The sequence below is a fragment of the Phoxinus phoxinus genome (assembly GCF_949152265.1).
Source record: "Phoxinus phoxinus genome assembly, chromosome: 18".
Classification (NCBI taxonomy): Eukaryota; Metazoa; Chordata; class Actinopteri; order Cypriniformes; family Leuciscidae; genus Phoxinus; species Phoxinus phoxinus.
Window position 1 is genome coordinate 8211989 of NC_136893.1, and position 27288 is coordinate 8239276.

The 27288-nt window shown below is 38.0% G+C and overlaps 1 protein-coding gene across 3 annotated transcripts in view; it reads right to left on the reverse strand.

Annotated features, from left to right (window-relative positions):
- Positions 1-474: 474 nt before the first annotated feature.
- Positions 475-27288, reverse strand: part of chchd6a (coiled-coil-helix-coiled-coil-helix domain containing 6a) — a 60953-nt gene continuing 34139 nt past the window's right edge. For 2 of the 3 annotated variants that reach the window (XM_079588344.1, XM_079588343.1), the window contains 2 exons: positions 18736-18871; positions 476-833 (listed from right to left, as the gene is read on the reverse strand). In XM_079588344.1, the coding sequence (XP_079444470.1) occupies positions 810-833; positions 18736-18871 (160 nt within the window). In that variant the 3' untranslated portion in view covers positions 476-809. Of the gene's footprint in view, positions 834-18735; positions 18872-27288 lie in introns of all 3 variants that reach the window. The other variant, XM_079588345.1, reaches the window with a different exon arrangement.

A 27288-nucleotide genomic window follows, 5' to 3' on the forward strand; every position in this document is an offset into this window, starting at 1 on the left:
ACTTAAGATTAAACACTACATTATTAAAATTATAAATAATCATTATCAATATTATTGTAAAATTCCCGTATAGTTAGGTAGTTCTTCTATCCCTATAGTTTATTGATATTTATTATTGTTACTATTATTATTACATTTTTATATACATTTTATTGTACTTGTTTGTCTTTTTAGAAGCTTTACAACAGTTGTTGTTCAGAAAAGAGATGCATAAAGACTCTTTTAATTGTCCTTTTGTGTCCAATAGCAAACAAATAAATAATAATAACCGGGACAGGACAGGTTGGGAATGACAAGGATGAATAAAACCGACCCTGTTAATTTTTTGATGAACTACGCCTTTAACGGCCAATGTCAGGATTATTTTTATGTGGAACAAACCATAAATTAATTCACTAACAGATTGATGTAGTTTCATAAACTGAACTCTAGTTGGCCATATTTGAAGGACAATAAAAGACAGAGGCAGGACTTTGGGCAGTTATCCATTTATGAAGATATGCTTTTGCCGAAATACAATGCATAAATAAAATCCTGACTAATAAAAGCATCAGGATTTCCTGAGTGTACTCTTATAAAAATCAAGCCTTGCATTTCGGTGATCCCATTCTCTGCACTGTTACAGATAATGGGATACTCATAGTGGCCTGTAATATGTAGCTTGTTCAGTACACTGGAGTGCGACTCGAGCCCTGGGATCAGATGGTAATTGGATGGAGAGGCTTAAGAAGAAGCGTCCCGTGAAACCCAACATACAGATGAATGGGAGAGACGGGTAAGGTGGCGCTGCTGCCGGGGTGAATGACTCTCTATCCGTGATTCACCAACAGATTCTGTTCAGAAAGGGTGGGAGTGACAAAAAAGGGAGGGAGACAATAAAATCTTTAGATTAGAATTGATATGAATATTCAAAAATTTAAATCTAGTCTGTCAATAAATACAATGCATTAGGGCTGCCCCCCAGACTTGATTTGAAACATGTAAATGGTAGCCTAACGTTTGCCACTTTACATGGCCGCTCGCTCGCTCGCTCTCTAACGATAACCTGGATAAAGCATGCACACGGAAAGCCAAAGACAGTGTGAATACTAAATTAAGTCTTCTTACGCTAATTCAACGGACTAATTCACACATAAATGATGTCAACATGCCAGTCTTAGCGAGTATCGTAGCATACATTGTAGGTTATGTCTTAAGTTAACAGTCAAGAAAGAAAACTCATGTCTATCAGTATTATGGATCCGTGCATTATGTCTTAAAGTGACAGCAGCCTAAAATTCCTGCTGCTGACGTCTGTGTTTTTAATGTTAATCAAACAACAAAAAAACAAGTACCGGTATAACTCTTATTATTATTATTATTCAATTTCTGTACATTGAAAAGCTGTTTCTTTTATTTGCATCTTTGTTCTACTGTATTTAGTTGTGCTATTCCTTGTAGTTTTATTATTTGTGTTTATTTGAGTCCTTTTTAAACATACTGAACCGTACAGAAACCGTGATAAACCGAACCATGAGTAATTAAAAAAAGTTACACCACTAGTATACACACACACTTTATTAAATATAATATACATTTTATTTTACACACACACATATATACATTATATATATATATATATATATATATATATATATATATATATATATATATATATATATATACACACACACACACATAAAAAAGGACATTTTATATTTTTATTTATTTATTTTGGTGTAGGACTGAGACAGAAATATACACCAGAATATTAAGATTTGGCACAATATAAATTTGAAAATATTTATAATAGAATAGAAAGCTTTAAAATATACATATCTTAAGTAAAAGGCAAAAAAAAATAAAAAATCTAAGTAGCCTTCACTGTTCAATAAATACTAAAGCAAAACCACAAGGTGATGCTCCCGCAGGGCTGAAACCCTGGCCAAAAAACAACATTTTAGAGAGTTTACAGTAAAATAAATCAGTAGTCACTGCCATCACTGCCTGTGGGATTCAGGCCCACACGAGCGAGGGGGTGGACTACATTGCATGGGTAATCATCACCCACTAAAGGTCAGGGCCCTTAATTCCAGTCATTCGGAGGTGCTCCATACATTACAGCGGGTGTGTGCCAGAGAGGAGGGCAGCAGGAGATGGAGGGAGGACAGGGCATGAGAAGAGGAGGGAGATGAAGAGAGAAACAAAGAGAAAAGGGAGGACGTTGCAATGACATCACTCAGATTCAAAGCAACCCACATAACTATTATTTCTGAATGCTGGCCTTGACCTGTGAAGCTTCTAAGCATACATGCAGGCAAAAAGAAGATCCCGCAAATGAAGAGGGTGCGAGTTAATTAACGCAACCTGTCAGCAGCACCAAGGGCCAGTTTAACCTCAGAGGATTTCAACCCAGAGGTACAAAAAAATATTCACCCTGGGTCAGGAAATCTGCAACATTGACACCAATTATTGTGCATGGCCCTCAAAAGTCTTAAACATTAAATTGGCTTTCTGTGAGGGGTTAAGGGTTTTTAGTCAAAGAGGAGATTGTGGAAAAAGATCCTACACTTGAATAAGTTTCTTCAACTATGGTAACTTTTGGCCCTGTGGACTTTTAGAAAGTAAACTCACCTTTTACACTCTCACAATGTCCAACACTAGGCACACAAGCATCTTATTTGCAATTTCATGAACATTTTCACCACAACGGCATTTCCATTACACTTGAAATTATAGATGCAGGCATTCTTAGATGAAAATGACCTTTTAAACACTTTTGGAAATAAAATGGCAACTTCCTTGGCTTGCTAAAGTTAATGTCATAGCTAATTTCTTATATGCCCTAAAACACACAACAAATATTTTCACATGCATAATTTAATTAAAACTGAAGTCAAATATTGTTTACAAATGAATAATTACCTTGATTATTGACAAAAAAATAAAGTAATTTATTGAAGTTTATTGAAAAAAGGGGAAGGAAAAAAATCAGTTCAACCCCTGAGACATAAAAATAAGCATATACAGGCTACACAGCAGAAAAAAACATGTGTTTAATTCACTAAAGCACACTCTCTATAAGCAACACAACCTAGTATCACAAAGAAACTGCACAGCGGTCGCCTTTCACAGCTTTTGCACACGGCCACTGTCAGCTCAGCAGGCTTGTATATGTTTCAGTCCAATATCGATTGGACTGTCTTTCCCTGTGGTCGAAAGCAGCCAAACCCAGTGTTTGTGCTGAGAATCAAATTCTGATAACCCTCTTGAGGACCTCCTGGATCAAAACAGGGAACTACCACTGGAGGTTGAGGGGAGGCAGAACTAAGAGTGTGGGATCTAGAGATAATTAAAAATGGGCCCAACACCGAGACCTGAGGAACGCCGACCGCGCCAGTGTGGTGTATTGACCTGTGGTTGATAGCGGTGTGGTGAGAAGTGGGTGTCATAAAAAGGTTCACAGCTGAGAAACGTATAACACAGATAAGAAAGCTGATAGATCAATATCACAGCTCTCTCTGATGGATTTCTTACAATGCATGGACAAATACTGCCAAGAAAGAAAGAAAGAGTGTGCGAGTATAAATGAGTCAAGAGTGACAGATCGAGATAGATTGTATTTGTGAGAAGAAGAAAAAAAATAGTATGAAGCCACAAAGACATTGTATAAAAGTCACAAATATTAAGCATACTCAAGTATACTATAGAGAGAGATTAATTAAAGCATAATAAAAAAAAAAGTACAAATCATATAGTAAAATGTATTAATTATTATTATTATTAAATACAAAACCCAAAAGTGGAAAGTAGTTGCTGTTTGTTGGGGGATTGTGAACCTTTACACACCTAAATGGCAAATCGGTTGTCTAACAAAGAAAGTGATGTAACCTACAGAAACAGCTGGGCTGATGTTAGCTGCTAGTGTCTCATTCTCCTCTCTGAGGCCTTGTCTAAACTCCCCTCACCATTAAGGGCAGGGAGAGACAGCTGCTGTCGCTACGACGGCAAACAAGAGACACGCAGATGATGAAGAAGAACGATCAAACAAGACAAACAAACAAGGCCGAGAGGGAGCTTGACTCTGAACTCAGCATTGAGCAGAGTACATGAAGGAGAAAAAAAGGAAAGAAATCGCCAGCAGCGACAGCGAGTTCTGCTGATTTTAACTTCACCAACTTCTGATGTACTGCTCTCTGATCCGTCTGATCCTTTCATTTCAGCGTCAGATAAATCACACAGTCACAGGCAATCAAATATGCGAGAGGAAGTACTCCACAACACATCTGGCATAAAGCACGTCCTGAATAAGGCATTTAATGAGCCTGATAAGAGCTGATCTACCTCTTTTTTACTTCACCTTTCATTAGGCAGGAAGTTTCATTGAGGTATGTAAATTTCTTTCTCCAAAAAGAGTCAACCTGGACAAAACACTTTAAAGGCCTATTCAAACCGAACGTGAAACTAAAATGCAAAACAAAATCACCAACAAAACGGTCTATTCACACCAAGAGCAAAACGAATATTCATCAGTCTACATTAAAACCATTGCTTTAGCAAAGTATGTCAAATGAACTAAAATCGAAAGCGCAATATGGCTTTGTGCCCTTATCAAATCTTAACTAAGACTGCTATTTGATTAAATAAGTATGTAGTTTGTTTGCGCTGCATGTTTCAAAGCGAAGTGCGCACTTTTCTCTCGCGATCGGCTCGTGATCCAGTGTTTTCCGTGTCGCAGAACGGCTCAGTTCACAGTGAACGAATGTAGTGAACTCCATCTTTGCTTGTGCTGCGAGTTTTATTGTGCATTTAGGAACGTAGTGGGCATCAGTTACACATTTGCATAATTTCCAACAATTTGTGGGCAAATGATAACAGTTATTCACTAAATTTGGAACGAGAAGCTATATTTACATAAACTGTAGTTTTCCGCCAAAATAAAAGCCCAACTGCAGTTTCCGTCAAAATAAAAACGCTAGGGTTTATCTCTTGCAAGTGAAGAAATAAAGACAAAAAAGTATTGTAATTGTCCTTATGCCCAAGGTTTCTGTTCTAAATCCTGTTCACAATGAGCATTTGTTCCATGCTTGGTGTGAATAGGCCTAAATGGTTGTTCATACAACTAAAGCTGATGCTAAAACAGATTGCAATCTTCAGAGCTTCAGAACATGTGGAAGTCGGAAACGTACACTTTGTCTTTCAAACACAAGCACAATGTCAGTTACTTTCTTTCTCAAAGGTCAGGGGGTTTTGTGACCCCAAGCTCCCTGGCCACTACATCATGTCTAGTGTGACAGGACATTGTGAGGAGGAACCAAAATATGCATGGCCTCTGCCCTTTTCATCTCTGGACATAAAAGCTAGAAATGCCCTTTGCTCTAATAACATCATCATCATCCAAAAAACAGCCAATCTAAACAGAACAGAAAACCTACTTTCAAAATCTCCAAAAATATATATTAAGTTTATGACAGAACTACCGTAGGTGGAAGAGGAAACTCAATATTAATTTTTTTTGCCTTCTGCACTTATCCAATACCAATTCATTCAATAAGCAAGATGTATGGCACAATAACTATGAGTAAATAAAAATTTATAAGATTTTAGACTAGTCAAATCCTACTTTATTTGATAAAATAGATCCATATTTAGGCGTTTCTTCAACTATGAGCACTTTTGGCCCTCTGAACATTTAGAAGGTAAACTCTCTTAAAATAAACTTTTCACATGCTGAGTAATTTAATTATATTGCCAATCATTTCAAACAGTGGAAATTCACGAATCAAATGAGTTCAGCCATCTTTGTTATATTTTACTGTTTGACCATTTTCACCACAGTGTAATTTCAGTGTTTAATAGCATTCTGTGGTGCATTACATGTTTAACATTTCTGTAATAAAATGACTCCTTTGTCTTGCTAAGGCATGTTATATATCCTAAATATACTAAATTAAATAATGTTTTCAATTTTGCATCATTTTAACAGTTAAAGCTTGATGGAAAATGATAAATAATAAACATTCTGTTCACATGTGATTTACCTAGATATTCTCAAGCATGCTATGTACTGATACATTTGAAAATAAGCAAAACTAAATGATGAGGGAATGTTAAAAAAAGTTTTAATGTGACGTAACAAAAAAAAATTAAAATCTGAAATCTGTTAAATTATAAAAACCTTAGGACATACAGTAAAAAAAAACATAAATAAAGAAACACCTACAGTTTAGTGCAAAAGTTATAAATAAATAAATATTGTTTTGGTCATTTCTATCATTATAATTGAAATAAATTTCAAATAAACTAAAATACATTTTATTACGAGAACACAAAAAGTGTAGTATAGATTTCAGCTTCCCCATCTGCATTTGGTCTGGGAGATCCATCATATCAGACGCTTGACAGGCAATCTTTAGAACTCAAAGAACAAACCTGCTGTTCAAAAGGAGGGGGTGAAACAAGAAACAACAGCAAAAAAAACTAAATATCCCTGTACTAGTTGGATGATGGGATCGTTCACTTTTCACAAAATGTTTTTTTCAAACGAGAAGCCATTTCTTCCGTACCAATAGTCTGGAATACAATGAGCCTTTTCTGAAAACAAAAAAGCAAACAAAAACCTATTTGTTGTAGGCAAAGGAACCCACAATTTGGTTGCTCTCCTTATGATGTCTGATGACAACCGTGAAAAAAATAGATGTCTTTGAAGCTAGTCCGTGGAGGTACTTCAAACCTGCCTTTGTGGATGGAGTGATGGCCGGTCCAAACAGTGTTTGCCGCTCCTCCTAACAGCTTCAATAGAATAAAATAGAGGAAAGAGCTTTTGGAGACCAGACAGACAAAGTGAACCGCCTTGTTCCGATGCCAAATGGGAAACAGCACGCGGATGCTTTTGCAAAGCAAGAAAGCTATTCCTAATGCACTTTTATCACACCTGGAGAGTGTTTGGAAAAAAAAAAGTTGACCGCAGTGTCGAGAAAAAAAACTAGATTGTATTGTTAAGTTGTCAAAGTTTTGAAGCTGCTTTTTAGCAGAACAATGTCTGTCCGGTGGATTATCAGTTATCAGAATGAATGCACAGTGGCTCCGCTACGGAAAGGTCATGTCAGCCATTGTGTTTCTGGCTCTTGGCCTCAGGTTCCCCGCTGACTGTGGCTTCAGGGCTTTGTGAGGATCTTCATAGGCCATGTGGCACGCCTGAGCCAAAATAAAGCCTTAAGAATAGGTCTGATCTGCCGTCTGATAGTGCAAAGTGCAGACGATAGCAATGGCACGATTGGAGAGGGAAGCACAGAAGCAAGACACAAGAGAAGTAGTGCAGATTGAAAGATGAAAGGAGAATTACGACTACAAAGAGCGGTGAACCAAGCATGTAGTCAGCCTTTTTTTTTATTTGATCTTTTTGTATTACGAGCACCGTGTATTTAAAATTTGGTTGTAATATCCTTCTACCGCAAAGGCAGCTACTGTAGGTGCAAATTGAATCTATTTTCGCAACAAAAGCCAAACAACACACAAACTGCTGTGAAGATTTAACACTAAGATAAAAACCATAAAGATTTTGATTTGTGCAATTACACTGAATGGGGTCTGAAGCTTTCAAACTTCAAAAAAGACCAGTAAGTACCAGAAAAAGTATCATAAAAGTGCTCCATACAACTCGCATGCTATTTCCAAAGTCTTCTGAAGTCTTACAATAGCTTTGTGTGAAGAAGAGACTGAAATTTGGGTAGTTACCCATTGAAAATCTTTCTTTCACCCTTAACAGGGTCATGGGATTTGAGACGATTGATCAGTAAAACTACTTACTTTTCAGTCGGTTTCACACCCGAATCAACTGTATGTCTTCAGAAGACTCGGGAAATATAGTGATAAATACCTTTATGATGCCTTTGTGTCTCTTTTCAAGCTTAAAGGGATAGTTCACACAAAATTTTTAATTCTGTCATCTATTGCTTCGTTTCATTCATATGGATTTCTTTTATATGGCGTTTACGAACTTTCTAAAAAAAAATCTAAGTTTTGGTATAATGGACTTTTTAGTGGAGGGACAAACCTCTCAGGTATCATTAAATATATACTGTATATATCTGAGTTTCGAAGATGAGGGTAAATGATGCCATAATTTTCATTGTTTGGGGGAACTAACCCTTTAAAAGCTACAAATCCCCATTCAATATTGCATGGAAAAAAACAGCATGTTGCACAAAAAAAAATTGAGGGAACTATTCCTTTAAGTGTTTTTAAAGGAATTAAAAAAGCCACTACATTCATGCACAATAAGACCAAGAATATGTATTAAATAAGAAAATTCACCCAAAAATGTTAAATATCTCATTTACTACCCCTCATTGTGTTTAAATCAGTATAACTTTCTATGGACCCCATTGACTTTCATTAAATGGACCAAAAAAAAGAGAAATTTTTCAAAATATCTTCATTGTGTTCCACAGAAGAAGGAAAGTTACATAGTAAATGTTAATAGAATACAAATTTGGGGTGAACTACACCTTTATGAAGTACCGTACACAGGATCAAATTTGTTGCCATGTTGACATTTCCCCTCTGAAAGCACAGAGCACGTCCACACTTGGGGTACCATGCATAGAAAGAAATGCAGTGAAATAAACCTTTTTGCTTTTGTATATCCTCGATCATCAGGGGGGAAGAAACAGAAATGTAGTCCTAATCCTTTTAGCTAACAGACAGCAGCCAGTAAAGCACAGCAGCTTCTAAAAGCCGTTTGAGTGTTTCTTCAGCCTAGACCCACATGTTCAGCTAATCAACAACACAGCCACTTATCTTAGTTAGTTTCCCCACGAGACGAAAGATTACATTGAATTTTAATGTACTCCTTCCTACAGCTTTGATAAAGACGAGAGTCGTAACTCCACGTATATATGTTGCATCTCCAAGGACAAAAACAGGTGTAATTGGGTCCCCACAGTACTGCACTTTTTTGATGTAAAGGCTTTCAGAAATGGCAAGGCAACAGTCTCTGCCGTATGTAGGTGCAAATCAGTGTTTTCTAGTTCACCCAACCCCCCCACACACACATTTCTATAGATGTGCAATAAAAATTAAATAAAGAAAAAGCCCCTCCATCCATTTCCCTCAAGGTCTTTCTCAGTGTGTCTGCGTGAAGCTTTTCGAGCTATTACCACAAACAAGATAATCCTCGCCATCTATTATATTGTGTAAATGTGCTGCTGGAACAATAAGTTTGTTCTGAACTCAAACCACTTTAGCGTGGCGCTTTCGGAAAACTTTTCAAATCTGTGACGCCAACAAACTCGCCATTATACTTGATGTTGTTTGCCAATGCGAGATCTATTATTTCAGGACACAAAAGGAGGAGAGAAAGGGAAGCGGCTGCAAAAAAAGAAAGATAATGGTGTTCGCTTTGATTGGTTCCTTCTAACACAGGCAGACCGAGGATCAATTCACTTTTTGAAAAGAGGGGAAGGTTGTTTACAACGGAGGACCTGCAGCAATATGAAAATGAAATCAATAATCCCACTGTGAAGAATGGATGGATGGAGGCTCGAGGCGTCTGGTCTTACAAGAAAGAGGGGCAAAAAAAAAATAAAGCAGAGATTGGGAATGATAAGCCTTGTGCCTGCCGTTGAGCACAGTCTTATATTTTTAGTAGAAATGTAGAAGTTCATGTATGCGATTTGTTAAAGTTTACCTTCATTAATTATTCTACTTCTAATTGTTTATAAATCAAACCCAGGCTGTAACTGTAACAAAAGTAAACTCATTTAAATTCTTGAATGATGAAATTTAATCAAATTAAAATAATTATTAAATTAAAATGAAAGAAACATGCTTCAACTATGGGAAAATGTACTAATCGCAATTTAATATTGAAACCAATTAACCTACTCATTATATATATTACTTAGGCAAAATTTTAAAATGTACAAATATTATTTCCAATAATAATTCCAGAAATTTCCAAGTGCACTAAAATGAGCAATGAATTCAACACCGAACTTGATTTTCACCATTTCTACATCAATTGTTATATATTTGGCACAGTCGTTGTGTAACGCACACAAAAGGGAAACCTGCCAGTCCACGCTTAAGATGGTCACAATGAAGTGACCTGCCTTTAGCTTGAGGGATTTGAATTATGAGGAGTTCTTGATTCGACAAGCCGCGGCAGAGTTATGACGGGTTATTAAAAGGTTGCTGTGCACAGATTCTCACGTTCAGCAAGGCTTTTGAGGAAGAAAAGGTCCAGAGGGACACCGCTTCACTGTGGACATTGCAACTGTAATCTGACAAAATCAAAACTGATGCTATATACTTCCTTAATTAATGTTCCTGGTCTTTTTGTGCATGATCCATCAGTGAAAATACAGTAATTCATGACATGGGCAACAACACAATTGTCATTTTTGGGTGAACTCTCTTTAACTCTTTCCCCGCCAGTGTTTAAAAAAAAAAAAAAAAAGTTGCCAGCCACTGCCAGCATTTTTTTTTATAATTTTCACAAAATGTTCATGGGCCCCTGAATATTTTGTTGTATGAAAATCTGAACATGCAATATATCAAAAGACAAAAACAGAGCTTCTGCTTTAAAAAACTGTTTTATTCTAGCTTAATGCAGTCTTTTTTATCAACACTTGTGTTGTGGGTAAGTGGGTATACTCATGTGGGTAATGTCTAGCAAAAAACTGAGAAAATCATGTTTTCATCAAAGACTACATCCAGATCGGATTCAAAACGATGGTCAAAACAGAGCAGATCGAGTCCATCAACATCTAAAGTTGTACTGTCCTATACCTCGTCCTGGAAACTGACATTTCATTCAGTAACAGATTTTGATTTATATGCGGTATAATATCGATGACCATGTTATTTTACATATGCAATCACTTGTTTCTGCTTCTTTTTCACCTGTGTTTAGATTGGGAAATTCAGTACTCTTTCAGAAGATGTGTCATAGCGCCCCCTACTGTATAACAGTAAAAACACGGAAAGCCGGACATTTCCGTCAATGGAGGGGAAAGAGTTAAGAAATAGGTAAAGCACATTTACAAATTACAAATCACAAACAGCATACAATGTTCAATTATTCCTCCACCATGAAAATAGTTCTGAGCAAAGTCAAAGCAGAATTAACCATTGCACATCTCCAAGCAACACTGGTGTTTAATTACCGAATGAATCTGATGAGTAAATAGCTCAATTATTCTCTGCAGTTCTCGGAGTCAGTGCACTTATAAGTACAAACATGTACATGTATCTAGGGTCGATGACATTGGATAGTTCAATGATTTCAGTACAGACAATGACTCAACTTCGCTATCCTGACAAAACACTATTCTCATCTAAGTAGAAAGATGTTCAAAGCGGCTGCCCACCTACCTTGACCCAGTCTCTTGACTTTACATCTTAAGCTTTCCATTTACCTCATTCTATTTTCAGGTTTGTTTCATTGAAAGAGCTCACATAGATCACGCACACAATAGAAACATTTCATTTTATTTGGAATGTCTGATGCAGACCAATTTAACCCACCATTTATTTCAATGGTGGTGCTCGTATTGATGATTTGTTTGTGGACCCTAGAGTCAACGTCAGTTGTTGCATTTGTATCTTGCTACAACCAAATAAATAAGCTGTCAAGCTATATTCCAGCAGTACTTGATATGAGAACTCACGCTAACACACACACAGCTCTGAGTTGGCACAGCGGGGGTCGGGAGAAGGCCTCGGAGCACCTGGCAGCCGGTTCCTTTTAGTCAATCGAATGAAAAGAGGTTCCATCTCTGAGACTCACTGGAGAAATGCAGTAATACACTCTGTGATCTGACTCGTGTGTGTGTGTGTGTGTGTGTGTGTGTGTGTGTGTGTGTGTGTGTGTGTGTGTGTGAGTGTGTGAGTGTGTGAGTGTGTGTGTGTGTGTGTGTGTGTGTGTGTGTGTGTGAGTGTGTGAGTGTGTGAGTGTGTGAGTGTGTGTGTGTGTGTGTGTGTGTGTGTGAGTGTGTGAGTGTGTGAGTGTGTGTGTGTGTGTGTGTGTGTGTGTGTGAGACACGCTGGAGTCAGGATGGGGATGAAAGTGTGTTTGTGCAAATTTTTTATCTAGCTATACCTTTAGGGAAAAAACTGCTTAAAAATGCTCCCTGAAGTTAGCCAAATCTGATTGAGTCTGCTTTTGAGCAAAAATCATAAATAAAGCAAGAAGCTACGAGACAGTTACATTGATTTGACCACAATTAAGGGGTGCTGTTAGGTACCACGCAAAGCAGCCTTGAGTAGCTTATTGCTTTAATAAAATGGAGGCAAAAGCAATGATTAAACAAACCAATGTTTAAATAATAAATGCATTAATTATAATAATAATTTAACATTTAATTATTTACATTACAATTAATTGTTATTTAAACATTGCTGTTATTTATTTTATATTGTATTTTATGTATTATATTATTTGTATTACTAATAACTAAATAATTTGACATTTTTATTTCAATAACAATATTGCATTTCATTGTTTTTATTTAATTTATTATATTTATTATTAATAACAAATTATTTATATAATAATAATACTAATTACTTTTAATTACTTAAAATGTAGTGTTTTTAAATTACTTTTTTTATTAAACATGTTTTGTATTTAAATAACAATAATAACTGTAATTATTTAAACATTGATGTTTGAACATGTATTATATTATATATTTGTATTAGATACAAAATAAATTATATATATATATATATATATATATATATATATATATATATATATATATTTTATCATTATAATTAAAATATAATAATAACATATACTTCTCAGCCTCCCCGGGAAAGTCTATGCCAGGGTACTGGAGAGGAGAATACGGCCGATAGTAGAACCTCGGATTCAGGAGGAACAGTGCGGTTTTCGTCCGGGCCGTGGAACACTGGACCAGCTCTATACCCTCTACAGGGTGCTGGAGGGTTCATGGGAGTTTGCCCAACCAATCCACATGTGCTTTGTGGATTTGGAGAAGGCATTCGACTGTGTCCCTCGTGGCGGCCTGTGGAGGGTGCTCCGGGAGTATGGGGTCCGGGGTCCTTTGCTAAGGGCTGTCCGGTCCCTGTACGATCGAAGCAGGAGCTTGGTTCGCATTGCCGGCAGTAAGTCAGACTTCTTCCCGGTGCATGTTGGACTCCGGCAGGGCTGCCCTTTGTCGCCGGTTCTGTTCATAATTTTTATGGACAGAATTTCTAGGCGCAGCCAGGGGCCGGAGGGTGTCTGGTTTGGGAACAACACGATTTCGTCTCTGCTCTTTGCAGATGATGTTGTCGTGTTGGCCCCATCAGACCAGGACCTTCAGCATGCACTGGGACGGTTTGCAGCCGAGTGTGAAGCGGCTGGGATGAGAATCAGCACCTCCAAATCCGAGGCCATGGTCCTCAGTCGGAAAAAGGTGGCTTGCCTACTTCAGGTTGGTGGAGAGTTCCTGCCTCAAGTGGAGGAGTTCAAGTATCTTGGGGTCTTGTTCACGAGTGAGGGAAGGATGGAACGGGAGATTGACAGACGGATCGGTGCAGCTTCAGCAGTAATGCGGTCGATGTACCGGTCTGTCGTGGTGAAGAAGGAGCTGAGCCGCAAGGCGAAGCTCTCGATTTACCGGTCAATCTACGTTCCTACTCTCACCTATGGTCATGAGCTTTGGGTCATGACCGAAAGGACAAGATCCCGGATACAGGCGGCCGAAATGAGCTTTCTCCGCAGGGTGGCTGGGCGATCCCTTAGAGATAGGGTGAGGAGCTCGGTCACTCGGGAGGAGCTCAGAGTAGAGCCGCTGCTCCTCCACATCGAGAGGGGTCAGCTGAGGTGGCTCGGGCATCTGTTCCGGATGCCTCCTGGACGCCTTCCCTGGAAGGTGTTCCAGGCACGTCCCACCGGGAGGAGACCACGGGGAAGACCTAGGACACGCTGGAGAGACTATGTCTCTCGGCTGGCCTGGGAACGCCTCGGTGTCCCCCCGGAAGAGCTAGAGGAAGTGGCTAGGGAAAGGGAAGTCTGGGCATCTCTGCTTAGACTGCTGCCCCCGCGACCCGGCCCCGGATAAGCGGAAGAAGATGGATGGATGGATATATTATAATATTATTATATTTAATAATTACTATTAAATATAAAGATTCATATTTTAATAATAATAGTAATGCTAAATTGAAATAAACAAATTGAAATAAACATACCGGTAATTGTTTAAACATTAGTGGTTTATATATATTTTTTTTATTATAGTCATTATTATTAAAATTCACAAGTAATACTTATCTTTAAAGATAAATTATGGTTTGGGTTTGGGTTTGAGAGTTAGTCTGTTATACATTATAAAAAAAAAGAATAAAAAAAATAAAATAAAAGAGTAGAATAAGTGATAAAAGTCTAGGGTAAAAGTCTGAAACAATAAGTCTGAGTCCTGATTAATACACGTGTAAACCTGACGTATGAATTTCCTTAACTTGCAGTAAAAAATGGTTTCACACGAAACACTGTTGCAACAGCACCGGTTATTGAGAGTACTAGAGCACAACGCAAACTCTCTCGCTCTCCTTATACATTCACATTATTTATAGCATCTCAGAGCTCATATGATGTATTTCTAGATGTGGACAGGCATTCTGAAACATCTGTTACAAGAGCACGCATTGGTCTGAACTGTCACACACACATCAACACACACACGGGGCATTAGCCCTTGAGCCTGCGGTAATGCTGATGGCAGAGCTGGGGCTTTGGGGGCAAATTTTACGCTGAGAAAAACAGCATTAAAAGTTTAAGGCAGCCTCTCAAAAAGTTCAGCCCTGACACAACAGCCCCTGCCGCCCCACAGCATCAATCCAGCGTCTGACACGGAGGGCTAACTAGCCTATTCCCTTCTCCTGCTCTCTCTTTCTCTTCCCCTCCATTTTTGTGTTTTTTTAACCCCTTACTCCCCCCTTCCATCTCTTGCCCACGAGCCCCTCTCTCTCTTCTACCTCGCTGTTAAATGCAAGGGAGCTCAAAACATCAATCACCATCAAAGTCGGTGCATCTGGCCCTGGCCGTAAATGAGCGGAAGATCCCGGTGCAGGGTGAAGCGTGCAGGATGGAGGAACAGGCCAATCTCAGAGTCATTATCCCAGACAATGCCCAGAGAAGCAGGGCGCCCCCTCAGATGGAGAGTGTCCCGCTTCTTCTCTCTGTCTCCCTTCATTCCAGGGCATGCAGCCTTCCCAAATTGAAGTGTGTCAAGAGCAAGAGAGGGTTTCTGTAATAAGGGCTTCTATAGCTTCTAACTGCTATGATGAGAAGACTGGGATTTGATCTGTGCTTAAAATAGGGATGTGCAAAACTACATTTACAATTACAACATTGACTAGCTGGTGGGCTTGTCTGGATAACTAGTCGATAGTTAATGTGGCAGTGTAAAATATTGCACAAATAAATCATAATATATTTAAAAATGTGATTTATTCCTGTTAACGGCAAAGCTGAATTTTGTCATATGATCCTTCAGAAATCATTCTAATAGGCTGATTTAATGCTCAAGAAACATTTCTTATTATTATCAAAATTATATTATTAATAACTGTTGTGCTACTTAATATTTTTTGTTGAAACCGTGATGCATTTTTTTCAGGATTCTAAATAAATTCAAAAGAACAGCATTTATTTGAAAATGAAAAATTTTTGTAAATGATAAATGTCTTTACTGTAACTTTTGATGCATCGCTGATTAATAATACTTCTGAACTGAAAGTGACAGTGATATATATATTTAATAATATATATATATATATATATATATATATATATATATATATATATATATATATATATATATATATATAAATATAAAATTATGGTCTTAAATGCCACTGCTTAGCATACGTTTAATTGCTGGAGTCTAATTAAACGCAGCCTGATTATAACAGGGTTGACTGCGTTATATTTCACACCTCTAGAAAGCAACGTCTGTTCTGACGGGTAACACAAGCTTTGTGCAAAGAACAATATTATCTAGAGGTGACTCCCCTCATGTCAGTTTACATCATAAGTAACACTTGCTGTCTATTGTTTAAAGGAATAATTCATGCAAAATAAAAAAATCCTGTCACTCTTTAAATCACCCTCATGATATTATACCTGTGTTTTATTAGTCTGTAAATGTAAAAGGATATTTTTTATGATTTTTTCCATGTGTTATAATCACGATACCAAAGCTTTCCGTGAGGAAAAGACTGAATTGAAGAAGTCATTAATCACTGAACTGAACAAACGTGAATGATATTTGAGAGCTGTGGCGGAACGGGAAATTTTCATTGAGCAACAACTTTTGCGTTCAACTAAGAAAATTAAGTCATACAGGTCTGGAACAACAAAGGTGAGTACATTTTAAATTTTGGTTGTACTATGCCTTTGGTCAACATGAAACACAGATTACAACTCACTTTTCTTCCTTAACCTGACACATTTCTTACGGTCAATGTTGTTTAAATGTTCACCTCACCCAGTGCGTAGAAAAGGGAAAGCCACATTAAAAGCCAATCTCTCTTTCCAGCAGGTACTACTGTACAGTCTCGCCCCTGGCCCACAAAGTGAACAAATATCCTGAGGCTTTGTGCGCACTAAGAGCGATGTTCGGTCCATTGATCTGGATTTTGTGTTTACCACCTCCTGCTTTTGTAGCAATAATGCTTATGCGAAAAGTTGGACAAAGACACAGCATGCAACTGAGTGTCTGCACACTCGCAAAATTGCTTCATCAAACTGCATTGAAAACCCCTTTTCTTTAAAATACTCAATTCAGAAAGACTCAAGGAAAAAAACAAAACACCTGGCCAAACAACAAGGACATTTTCAAACTCGAATCGAGTAGTTGTTCTGCAAAGTAACAGCAATTAAAAAAAGTTTAAATCAACAGTCACAATATAGCACGGATGAGTGGAGGTGAGGGGAATGAGGAAGTGAGAGCGATAAGCCACCGGCAGCAGCATGAGAACCAGATCCACATCCTGGAACTGGGAGCCGTTGCCATAGCAGTGATTATCACACACTCCCTGAGTGCAGTGTGTACTAGTGAGCCAGCAACCCATCCATACGCGCTCGCTCTCGTTGCGACCGAGGGTGTGATGGAGTGGGGCAATTACTCTACTGTTGCCTGGCTGCAACTGAACGTGAACAGTAAAACTCCTGGAGAATTAACACCTTGAAAAGTACACCTTTACTGACAGCGCTGCAGCGAGGGTGCCGCGGACCAACACAAAACGCTTAAGCGATTGTAATGTCTGAGCATTTTTCAAAATATCTTCTTTTTTGTTTCACAGAAGAAATAAACCATCATAAGGGTGAGTAAATGATTAGAGAATTTTCATTTTTGGTTGAACTATACTTAAAACTAAGACCACTTTTTATGTTTATCAAGGTTTCTCGCGCCAATAACAATCAAAATTGAGTTTCACGTGACCATTTTCCACCTCTTCTCTCTGATATTTAAGGGACATTCACCCTGGCAGAAAATGATATCAACAAAACGACTAGAAAGTGACTCTTTCAATGAGTTTTGATGATTTGAGGTGACGAGCTACAGAGATGTTTGATGAGAGTTCAACTCTATGCAAATGCGCTGCAATGCAATGCGGATGCCAATGGGCATTTACATTTATATTTATGCATTTGGCAGAAAGAGACTCGCAGTGCATTCAAGGGATAAATTTCATCGGTTTCTGTGTCCCCAATCAATTAAATCCATGATCGTGGCATTTCTAGGGCCATGCTCTACCAACAGAGCTACAGGAATGCCTACTAGCAATGGAAGCAAGAGTGAAGTTCACATATCCCTCTGCTTGAAGTCAAGTAGGACAGCTGCTAGCAACCAACAGTACAGCAAGTTGGCAACCTCAGCATGAACATCCCTTTAGTATCAAACAGGCTTTTTGTGTTACTGTACATTTTAAGACCAATTCACACTGCATCAACAGAAGCCAACCAACATGGACACTCGGGAGATATCAGTACGCCACTTCTCAGAGATTCCACGACTCGACAAATGGTAAATTAACATGTTCAAACGGTGAAAAAAGTGCAGACCACACCAAAAGAAGCCAACAGCGTAACGTACAGATACTACAAAACCCGGTGAAGTGTCTGTCGATGGAGTGTGAATTGGCCAATTGGAGAGGGTTTCTACATGTCCTCCTATAAAGTAAATCGTACATCATAAAACGTATTTAATATTCATTAACAATATTCAAAGCCTTCACCTTAGTAGGACTTGTAAATTACAGAACAGAAACTCTAAATACACGTGAGATAGTTTGTGTATATTAGTAGTTTATAATACTTAACAGATCATTAGTTAAAACGCATTCAAAAAATTAGTAAATATTATGCACATTTATATTTCAATTATTAAACTAAAATATTTCAAACTATTGATCTGTTAAGAATTATATTAACATTAACATAACATTATATTCATAAAGTATGTTACATTTTTAAATCAAAGTTATTATAAAGTGCTAGTGATATCTTTATATTTAGTTGTGTTGGTATATTTATATAAGATTGTTTTATATTTATTAATTTAAGTTTTTAAATGCATGCTTGAAAAGTATATGCTTGTTGGACTGTGATATTTTAACATTACAGTAAATAAATGAATGTCAACTGTGCCTTTTAGAGTTTATCTGAGGTCACAAATGCTTCTAAACAACAACTTTACCACACAGTCCAGCTAAATCTTTATGGTTCCTTACCTTCTTAGCTGCATTGATGCACTGCATGTACTCTTTGGCCAGGTCAGAGCACTGAAGCGTCTGCTCACGGTTTTCTCTATAGCAGTTCAGGATCTGTGATTGCAGGTTCGAACACACTGGCTCCACATTACGCGGCCTGTGGAAAAGGTCGGAGGTCAGTGAGAAGGAATCATGAGGGCAAGAGTGTCTAACTTCTGCAAAGGCAGAGGGATATTGTTGCACACATCCTGGCAGGATCGTGCATGCAGTGACAGTAAATATTTTATATGAAGCGCAACCAAAAAACTAACTCAGCGGTAAAATAGTCGCATGACTCACTCATTTCCTCCCACCCCTCCCTCAATTTCGCTCTTCCTGTGGATGGTTTAGTAGAATGAATGAATGCAGGGAGACAGGTTAAACTGAATTACCGGCAGAGTGGATATTCATTAATAACACCAGTGTCAAGAGTGGCAGTGACTAGAACAACTATGATAAATAACCCAGCGAGCGGGAAGGAGGTGGAGGCAGGGAACAGACCCGACAAACCGGGGAGTACATCTGTACAGTAGACCCTGAAGGCAAAAAAAAAAAAAGAGCGGCAAATAACCTGTCATTCATCCTCACTTCAGACAAGCACCTTCACTCAAATTAATAACGCAAATCTGAACTGCCATTGTTGAAATGACGGCTAAATGACGGTTATTGACTCTATATAATATATGCTGTGAGATCTGTGCGAGTATCGTTGCTAAAAAGCAGAGGAAATGTGTGCTAAAGGCTCAAAATGTCATACAATACAACTGAAGACAAATTAGAGTTTATCAGGCTAATTGTCCTCAATGCCAATCTGAAAGCCAGACGAGCTATTGTTAAATTGAATTCAATTAAAATGTTGGATTTGGATAATGTACGTGGTGTTTAAAACAAATTCTACACCAAGAAAATAAAACGGCAAACACAAAAGGTTTTTATAAAGATATTCATCCAATCAAGCTAATCAATCTGGCTGTCAAATGAACTAAAGATAGACTAGCTAGTACTCATTAAAAGTAAAAAAATAAAGAGTAAGATAAAAGTTAAGAGTAATAATAAAAAGTATAAAACTTAGATTTATATAATCTAATAATCAACAGCCAAACTGGCAATAGCTCATTAATCTCATAGCAAAATAATAGCACACAATCAAGTAGTAAAAATAGTAAAATTATTGACTCTGATAATGGATGTGGTGTTTAAAACATACTTTAAAAACAATAAAATAAAAACTGAATCAAAAAGGACTAAAGATTGGTGCAAGTATCTTTGCTAAAAAGCATAATCTATTCTAAAGCAACCCAATTTAAGCTCAGAAATTGTTTTATTGTGGTCTTCCCCATCCAATCAAGTTATCATACAAAAGGTCAGTTAAATTTAATAATGTATATTGCATTTAATATAAACTTAATCTAAAGTAAAACAGTCAAATTTACAGTGATCTACCTAGGCAAAAAAAAGTTATTGATGGCTTGACTGATAAAATGGATAATATACATGGAAAAGATTAAGTATCTTTGTTCAAAGCATATCCTAAACCAACAAAACAGGGATTTATAGAGAAGTTTATCCACTCAAGCTAATAACTCTTGCAGTCAACTTGACGAAAGCTCAGCTAGCCAGGTGTCATGTCGAATATCACTACACTGATAAAGCAAAGTGAAGCCTTGCATCCACCTCCAGCTTCACCGTGACTGCGGCTTTCAGACGATCGACTGACATCCTGCTTAATTGAAAGGCGATTTAAAGCCTCAATCTAGCTTAGGTTTCACTTGCAACTTCAATTAAATCAACGATTGCCATCATACTGACGCAGGGTAGAGATACGCCAATCCGTTGATCACTTTTCAAGCAGGGTTGTACGTCTCATGGTCGTTCGGGGAACCAGATGTGGCCGAATAAACTTCCATCGATGGAACATCTGCGCAACGTTAGAGGGCCACCACGTATCAGATCCCGTATTTTTATCAGCCGCCGAAAGCGGGTTTTTGTTTTAATTACCCCGCGAAAAGAAGAACGACTACTGTAGTCACATTCTTTGCTCCGGCAGATAAGAAACTCTCCTTTAATTTAAAATAAACTGCCTTCATCAGGAACGGCAGAGGCTTCTGATAGAGCAGAGGGTTTATTAAAGCAGTCTGAAGCAGAAAATTGGCTTGCTCAAACCCGGGCTGAACTGAATTGAACCAAATTGAAGGTGAGGTCTTTAATAAAAATATTAGCTGAGCTGCTTACTAACTGCTCTGCTTTGAAGAGCAGAAGCCGTGCCTGTTTAAGGGACACTCGTTTCCTCTTTTCACATCTGTAAATAAATAAAACAGCGTTTAAAGATTAAATGTTAATTACCAGAATTTCGTCTATTATTTGTAATCTCCTTAACGGAGCAGAGTGCTACAGAACAAAGCGCGACTTCAGAAACCTTTCCGAGAAGGAAACGCACAAAGCGCAATTCAAAAATATGGAAATGAAATGCAAAGAAAGAGAAAAAAAAAAAGCAACTACAAAAGATTAAATTAGCTTAAAACACATTCTGTGTGTAGGAGCATGTGCTTGTAACTTGGAGAGACAAGCTCATTATTCTGATGCTAAGGAGCCGTGCGCTAGCTGAAAATTGGTAGATACCAAAGACCGCGCGGAGGTTTAGCTTCCGCTTGCTCGTTAATTATTTCCAATCAGCTCTTGTTGATAAGAGAAAACAAGACTTTGGAATTACCGCACTACGGAAATCTCCGCGACTCCAACTCGGATTAGCGTCTGAATGCTTGAGAAACTGAGATAAACAAATAATAGCGAGAGGAGAACATAAAAAAAAAAAACACACAAAATCAAACTTGATGGAACACGTAGGCCACAAGGTTTTATCAGCCCGGAGTTCGGCTCGACATGTTTTCAGAATCGAGGGTCTAAAATTAACTAGATTAAAGGCGCCAATGCCTTGACCTCGCTCGAGCTCAGCTGGCAGATGAGAACCTCGTCTTATCTTGTCGACTCTCCTTCCAGGGCTCGCTCGCACTCTGACAGCTTTTCAATTGACTGAACACGGGCTTCCTCCCCTCTCCTCCTAGACCGCATCCCCCCCCCCCCCCCACCCCCCACCCTCCTGTCCAATCTCACCTGTAGGGGCCGGTGTTTTATCGCAGCGATGGGCCCCACTTAAACCTGACAGGGTGAGAGGAGGATGGGAGGAAGAAAGAGATAAAGAGAGAGAGAGAAAAGAGGAGAGAAGAGCTCGGAGGGATCTGACAAAGCTGATAATTACTCCTGTAGGCAGGGTCCGCATTTGCTAGAGCGACGGGACAGAGTTCTGCACCTCTCTCCAGGGTAGCGGTCTCCGAAGTGCCGAGGAGTCACTTCTCTCGCCTCTAGTCAATCACCCCGCGGAGCTCAACAGTCACGCACGCTTCCGTAACCTTCGGCCCGCCGCATGGAGACAGGTATAGAGAGGAGATGTTACTCTGGTGTGACAAGGTGAGGGGTTGTTGGGGTGCGGGAGCTGTCTGACATGTCCTCAAGACAGGAGGTCACAATGCAGCAGTGGAGAGCTCTCTTCCTAAAAATCACACATTCTACTCGAATCCAACTTTCAGCACACCTGGAATCCTCCACTTATGGTCCTTTAAAAATGTATGTGTATATATGCATGTGTAAAACTGTCAAATGATGACCATTCTTTAAATTGACTTCATTACGTGACATACCAATCAAATAATTAATTGTATTGCATGAATAAATCATTTGGTGACAAAAGTGAAGTGCAGTTCAAGAGACGTTACATTAATGCAGGGGTTCTCAAATGTTTTTGTCAGCCCAACACCTAAGATGTTGTGTACTTGAAGTACCCTCTGGGATTTTAAGTTAATATTTCTATAATACAATGGAAAATTTGCATGTTCACATTTATCTGATGCAATTATTATTATTTGTAGTAGTACTGTAAAAAAAAAAAATATATATATATATATTTAAAAATCATAAGAAATGCGCTGCATGCTTCACTCTGAAACAAGCAGCTCATAAGACTTTAGCTTTTTATCTCACAAACCCCTGTTTGTTGAACCCTGCATTAATGTGACACTTGAAAAATAATAAATATAAATAATAAATTAATTTTTTATAATAAACAGATATTATAAACTGGCTATTTTTGTTGCATTTTTAAATTTTAATATGGACATTGACATTATTATTAATATTAATGAAGAGTGCATAATGCCAACAGTCATCTATTTTTATATATATATAAATATTAAGATAAAAAATGCTAATGATTATATTGACATTAAAAAGGGCGAAAAAAATATATTAATGCTGCTAGCTTAATATTAATATAATTAATAGATAGCCTTAATATGCTCCATCATGGGATTTCTTTCATTTATGCTCATTTAATTTTGGGGAAAATATATCAATATGTTTTCTGTAATACAACAATAAAATACTGTATTTCTGTAATGAGAATATAACGAGAATCACCGCTGAGAATAATGGGAATTAAAAACAAGTCTAAAGTAAAATATCTGGACAAACTATGATAATAAGAATTATTGGGAGGGTGAAATGTCATGAAAACAATATCAAAATAACTTCATTTTCTCTGTACATTTTTCGCTTGATTTTTAGGGGTAAAACGTGATCTGGAGATTTTCATGAGATTTACCCTAAAAACTGAAAAGGAGTTGTCAATGGTTAGAGCAAACTGAGGAGTCTTCAAAAGGCACAACCGGTGAGCGTTCATGAATCGTTCCTGGTGGAGATGGAACCTTCCTATAGGCCACACCGCCCCCAATTACAGAAGACAATGAACGTTACAATAAAAGTCTAAAATACCAATGAAAAACTCTTAAAGGGCACCTATTATGACATTTAAAATGTTCCTAATGTTGTTTAGGGAGTCCCCAACAACAGTTTTACGTGCATGCAATGACAAAAAACACTTTTGTTGTCGTATAATATGCATTTATTTTTACCTGATTTGCTCACCGACTCCCAAATGATTCGTTCAACAACTCATTTTTCCAAACCCCTCCTTTGCGCGACGCTAATCTGCGGTGATTGGTCAGATGACCCAGCAGTGTTTACAGAGATAATACTTATTGTTTAACACGGAGTACAATGATGCTTTTATCAATTAAATCGTGTTATAATAATGATTATAGTCCACTGCTTTGTAGTTTGTAGTAAAAAACTAAAAATAAGATAAAGAATTTAATGTTACGTTAGCGAGCATAGCCCAGAGTTCATATTGTAAAAGCACAATCAGTCTTTGTTTGCGTTAGCCCGATGCATAAACATAACGTTTAAAAAAAAAAAAAATGCAGTTATGTTACTACGAGGTATTATTCTATTCTTTAAGACAACTCCGAAAACAACGACAAACACTTCACATATCTCAATACAATTGCCATTGAAGACCTAGAAGCTAAACGGTGCTTACTCAACAAACAAAATAATTATTAAGCATGCTACATAAAACATAAAAGCAACAATTATTAATAACACTTACAGGTTGTGATTCGGAGGAGGAAGCTGATGCAAATACACTTAGAAATGAACCTTCCTTCAATATCAGCTGGCTCGCGAATCCAAGTTTGATTGCACTTAAAAAGCAATCGTCTTCAAAATGGCGCGAACAAAGCACAAGGCTCGGACTATACTTCTGTGGTATAGTTATATGAATTGTATCTACTTAGTCTTCAAATGCTCCTCCTTGGGCAGATGAAAAAAGTTGGCTTTTGAGTCGCACTTCAAAACACAGCGTCTCGTCGCCATGATGTTTTCACTGGCCTTGGAGCGCAATGAGTGGGCGTATCGCATTCAAATAACTTGACAAGTTGACGTCATCTAGTCAGAGAAAAAGCTTCGGTCTTCTAACGATTCATAAAAATGACTCAGAGTCGACTCTCACTTTTGAAAGACAATAACTTTATATACGGTGCACTTTCATATTTCAAACTTTGCAGGATGTTTTTGTTCACTTAGATCTATGTTACACACTACATGAAAGGTACATTTCAAAATTCCATAATAGGTGCCCTTTAAAGAGGTGCAACTGCAAAAAGTAAATTACCTATGCTGACGGTGACTCATGGTCAAATAACATTCATTTTAAATGAAGCGAAGATAGTGAGAAGAGAAGGCCAAAAGATAATCATCAGAATTCAAACCAGAAACCTCTGGCAAGTGTGAAAAAAGTATTTTTTGTGAGAAAAAAAAAAAACACTGCTGGTTTTTAATTTTATTTGGGTTGCACAAGACTTCTGATTATGTGCTTTACTGTGGCTGTGCTAAAGCACGACTCATGACCCACAGTCTAGTCGTCCCACACTTCCACCCACCCTTCCAGCCAAGAGCTCCTCTAATGAGGGCCTTTCCTCTGAGAGACCGCAAACATCGCCCATAGCAAAAAACAACAACAAATGCCTGGCTAAGGCTATATAATTGGCTGCCACAGAGCAAGAAAGTTTACTGGGAAGGTAGACCAAGCATGACGCTGACCAGATGCATTTCTTACTATTCTTGTTTGCTTCTTTTTCTTTGCTTTATTCTCTTAAAGAGATAGTTCACACAAAAATAAACACTATTTACTCACCTTCATGTTGCTCCAAAACTATATGCTATTTTTTCTATGGAATGCAAAAATAAAGTTGAAGGATTGAAAAAAAAAAAAAAACTACTTCAGATGCAGAAAGATGTAGAGCATTTTTTTTTCAGGCTCCTATGTTTAGGTTCAGTAATTTCACTTTAACGGCAATGAAACAGCAATTTCATTTCAGTCCATTCGTTGGTATTTAACACATGTGATTGTCTTTTTCTGCAAAACTCACTCCAAGTGTACTTTTTTTTTCTTTTCTTTTTACAAAAACCATAATTCCACCTTGTTTCACTTTGTCAAGGGTGAAATAGAGGTGTTCTTTAATGTATGGTATGTCCATTTCTGTCAGTAACAGCTGCATAAACAGTGTTGTGTATACATGCTACTCGCAAAATCCTGTCATTGCAACTTTGTAACGATTTTCTTTAGCCTTAGAATGGGCAGAATTATGAGGTTGATGACGTTTCCTTTTGCCAGTAACTTGAAATCATATGATTCGATTTGCATCTTCTGTTTGGTTCAGTGAACTTAGAGGCTTTTGCTGGCAAAGGGAAGTGGCATTTAGAGGTTTATGCCAACAAACCGGTATTTCTGAATGGGCTGAGGCTGGGATTTAGCAGGTTTGAAGCGAAAGTATTTGATGAATGTATACTATGTGGGGAGAGCATTCGCAATATCGTTTTTGACGTGTGGGGCGTTTAGGGGCTTTTGCATCTGAATTCTTCAAATGCATATACACATACATCACATGTTATGTGAATTTTTTTATATATATATATATATATATATATATTATATTTCACATTTTGAAACATTTGTAAATGTATTAGAGTTGGAGAAAAAAAAATGTACATGGAAAATGACATTAATTGTGCAAAATATATTTTAAAATATTTCTGTTGATTTTGGAGTGCAATATGACCAGGATATTTCTGTGTGGGATTCATTCGCTTACAAGAACCAACAACTACATGCAGTAAGCCTCAGCATTAGCAAACATATTCAAACACAATCCACCCCTCTGCACTGCCTAGTCTATATCCCTGACTGACAGGTCCAGCAGTTTCTTAACAGCCCTGTGGGTTCGGTAGTTCGCCTTGGCTGGATCGCAGTTCCTCAGCAGGCGTTTTCAATTTGAGATATCAGATCCACCGCACTCCTCGCTTGGGAATGGGGCAGGATGGCCGCGGGGCTGTGGCTGTCTCCGAACTCCATGTGTTGGAAAGGCAAACGACAGAGGGACCCTGAACCGCTCGAGGCTTGTGAGGCGCGTGAGGATTAAACGGCGGCCTTGTCATGCTCCAGAAGTCGGGGGTCTGGAGGCTGCTGTACCCTCCAGGATTAAAACCAGGATTAAAACATCAGCTCCACGCAGGTAGAACAGCAAAAATGCTTGCTAAAGCTCTCTGAAATATAACTGCCAACAAGTGGATTGAACAGACTGAACAAAGTGTACCAAAGCTAGTGCAGAATCTAGGAAAGAACAATTTGCAATTTCTAATCTTTCAAATTGAAACTCAAAATAGATATTAATATTAAACCAATTTTTACTTTGTTAACACACATTCTTGGCCTTTTTATGTGCAATTCATCAGTGCATGTTTAAAACTAAAGGGGACATTTTACATTGTTGCAGCGCCTCTCTTCTCAAGTATGTCTGTAACGCTCCATTTAGTTCTGGTAAATATGAAGCTCCTCCTTCCGATGAGCACAATGTGCTCTGATTGGTTGGCTGGACCAGTGTGTTGTGATTGGTCAACCGCTTTGCGTGCGTTTCAGAAATGTCACACCCCTTACCATAACTGTGAGTTTAAACGCACTACTAACGCAACACAACCAAGCTTCACCCCCTTTTTTATTGTATGCCTTTTAAATTATTATTTAAATGAGGAATATTGGGACGTGTACATTCCCGGAAGAAAAACTACAATCAAGGCATTTCAGGC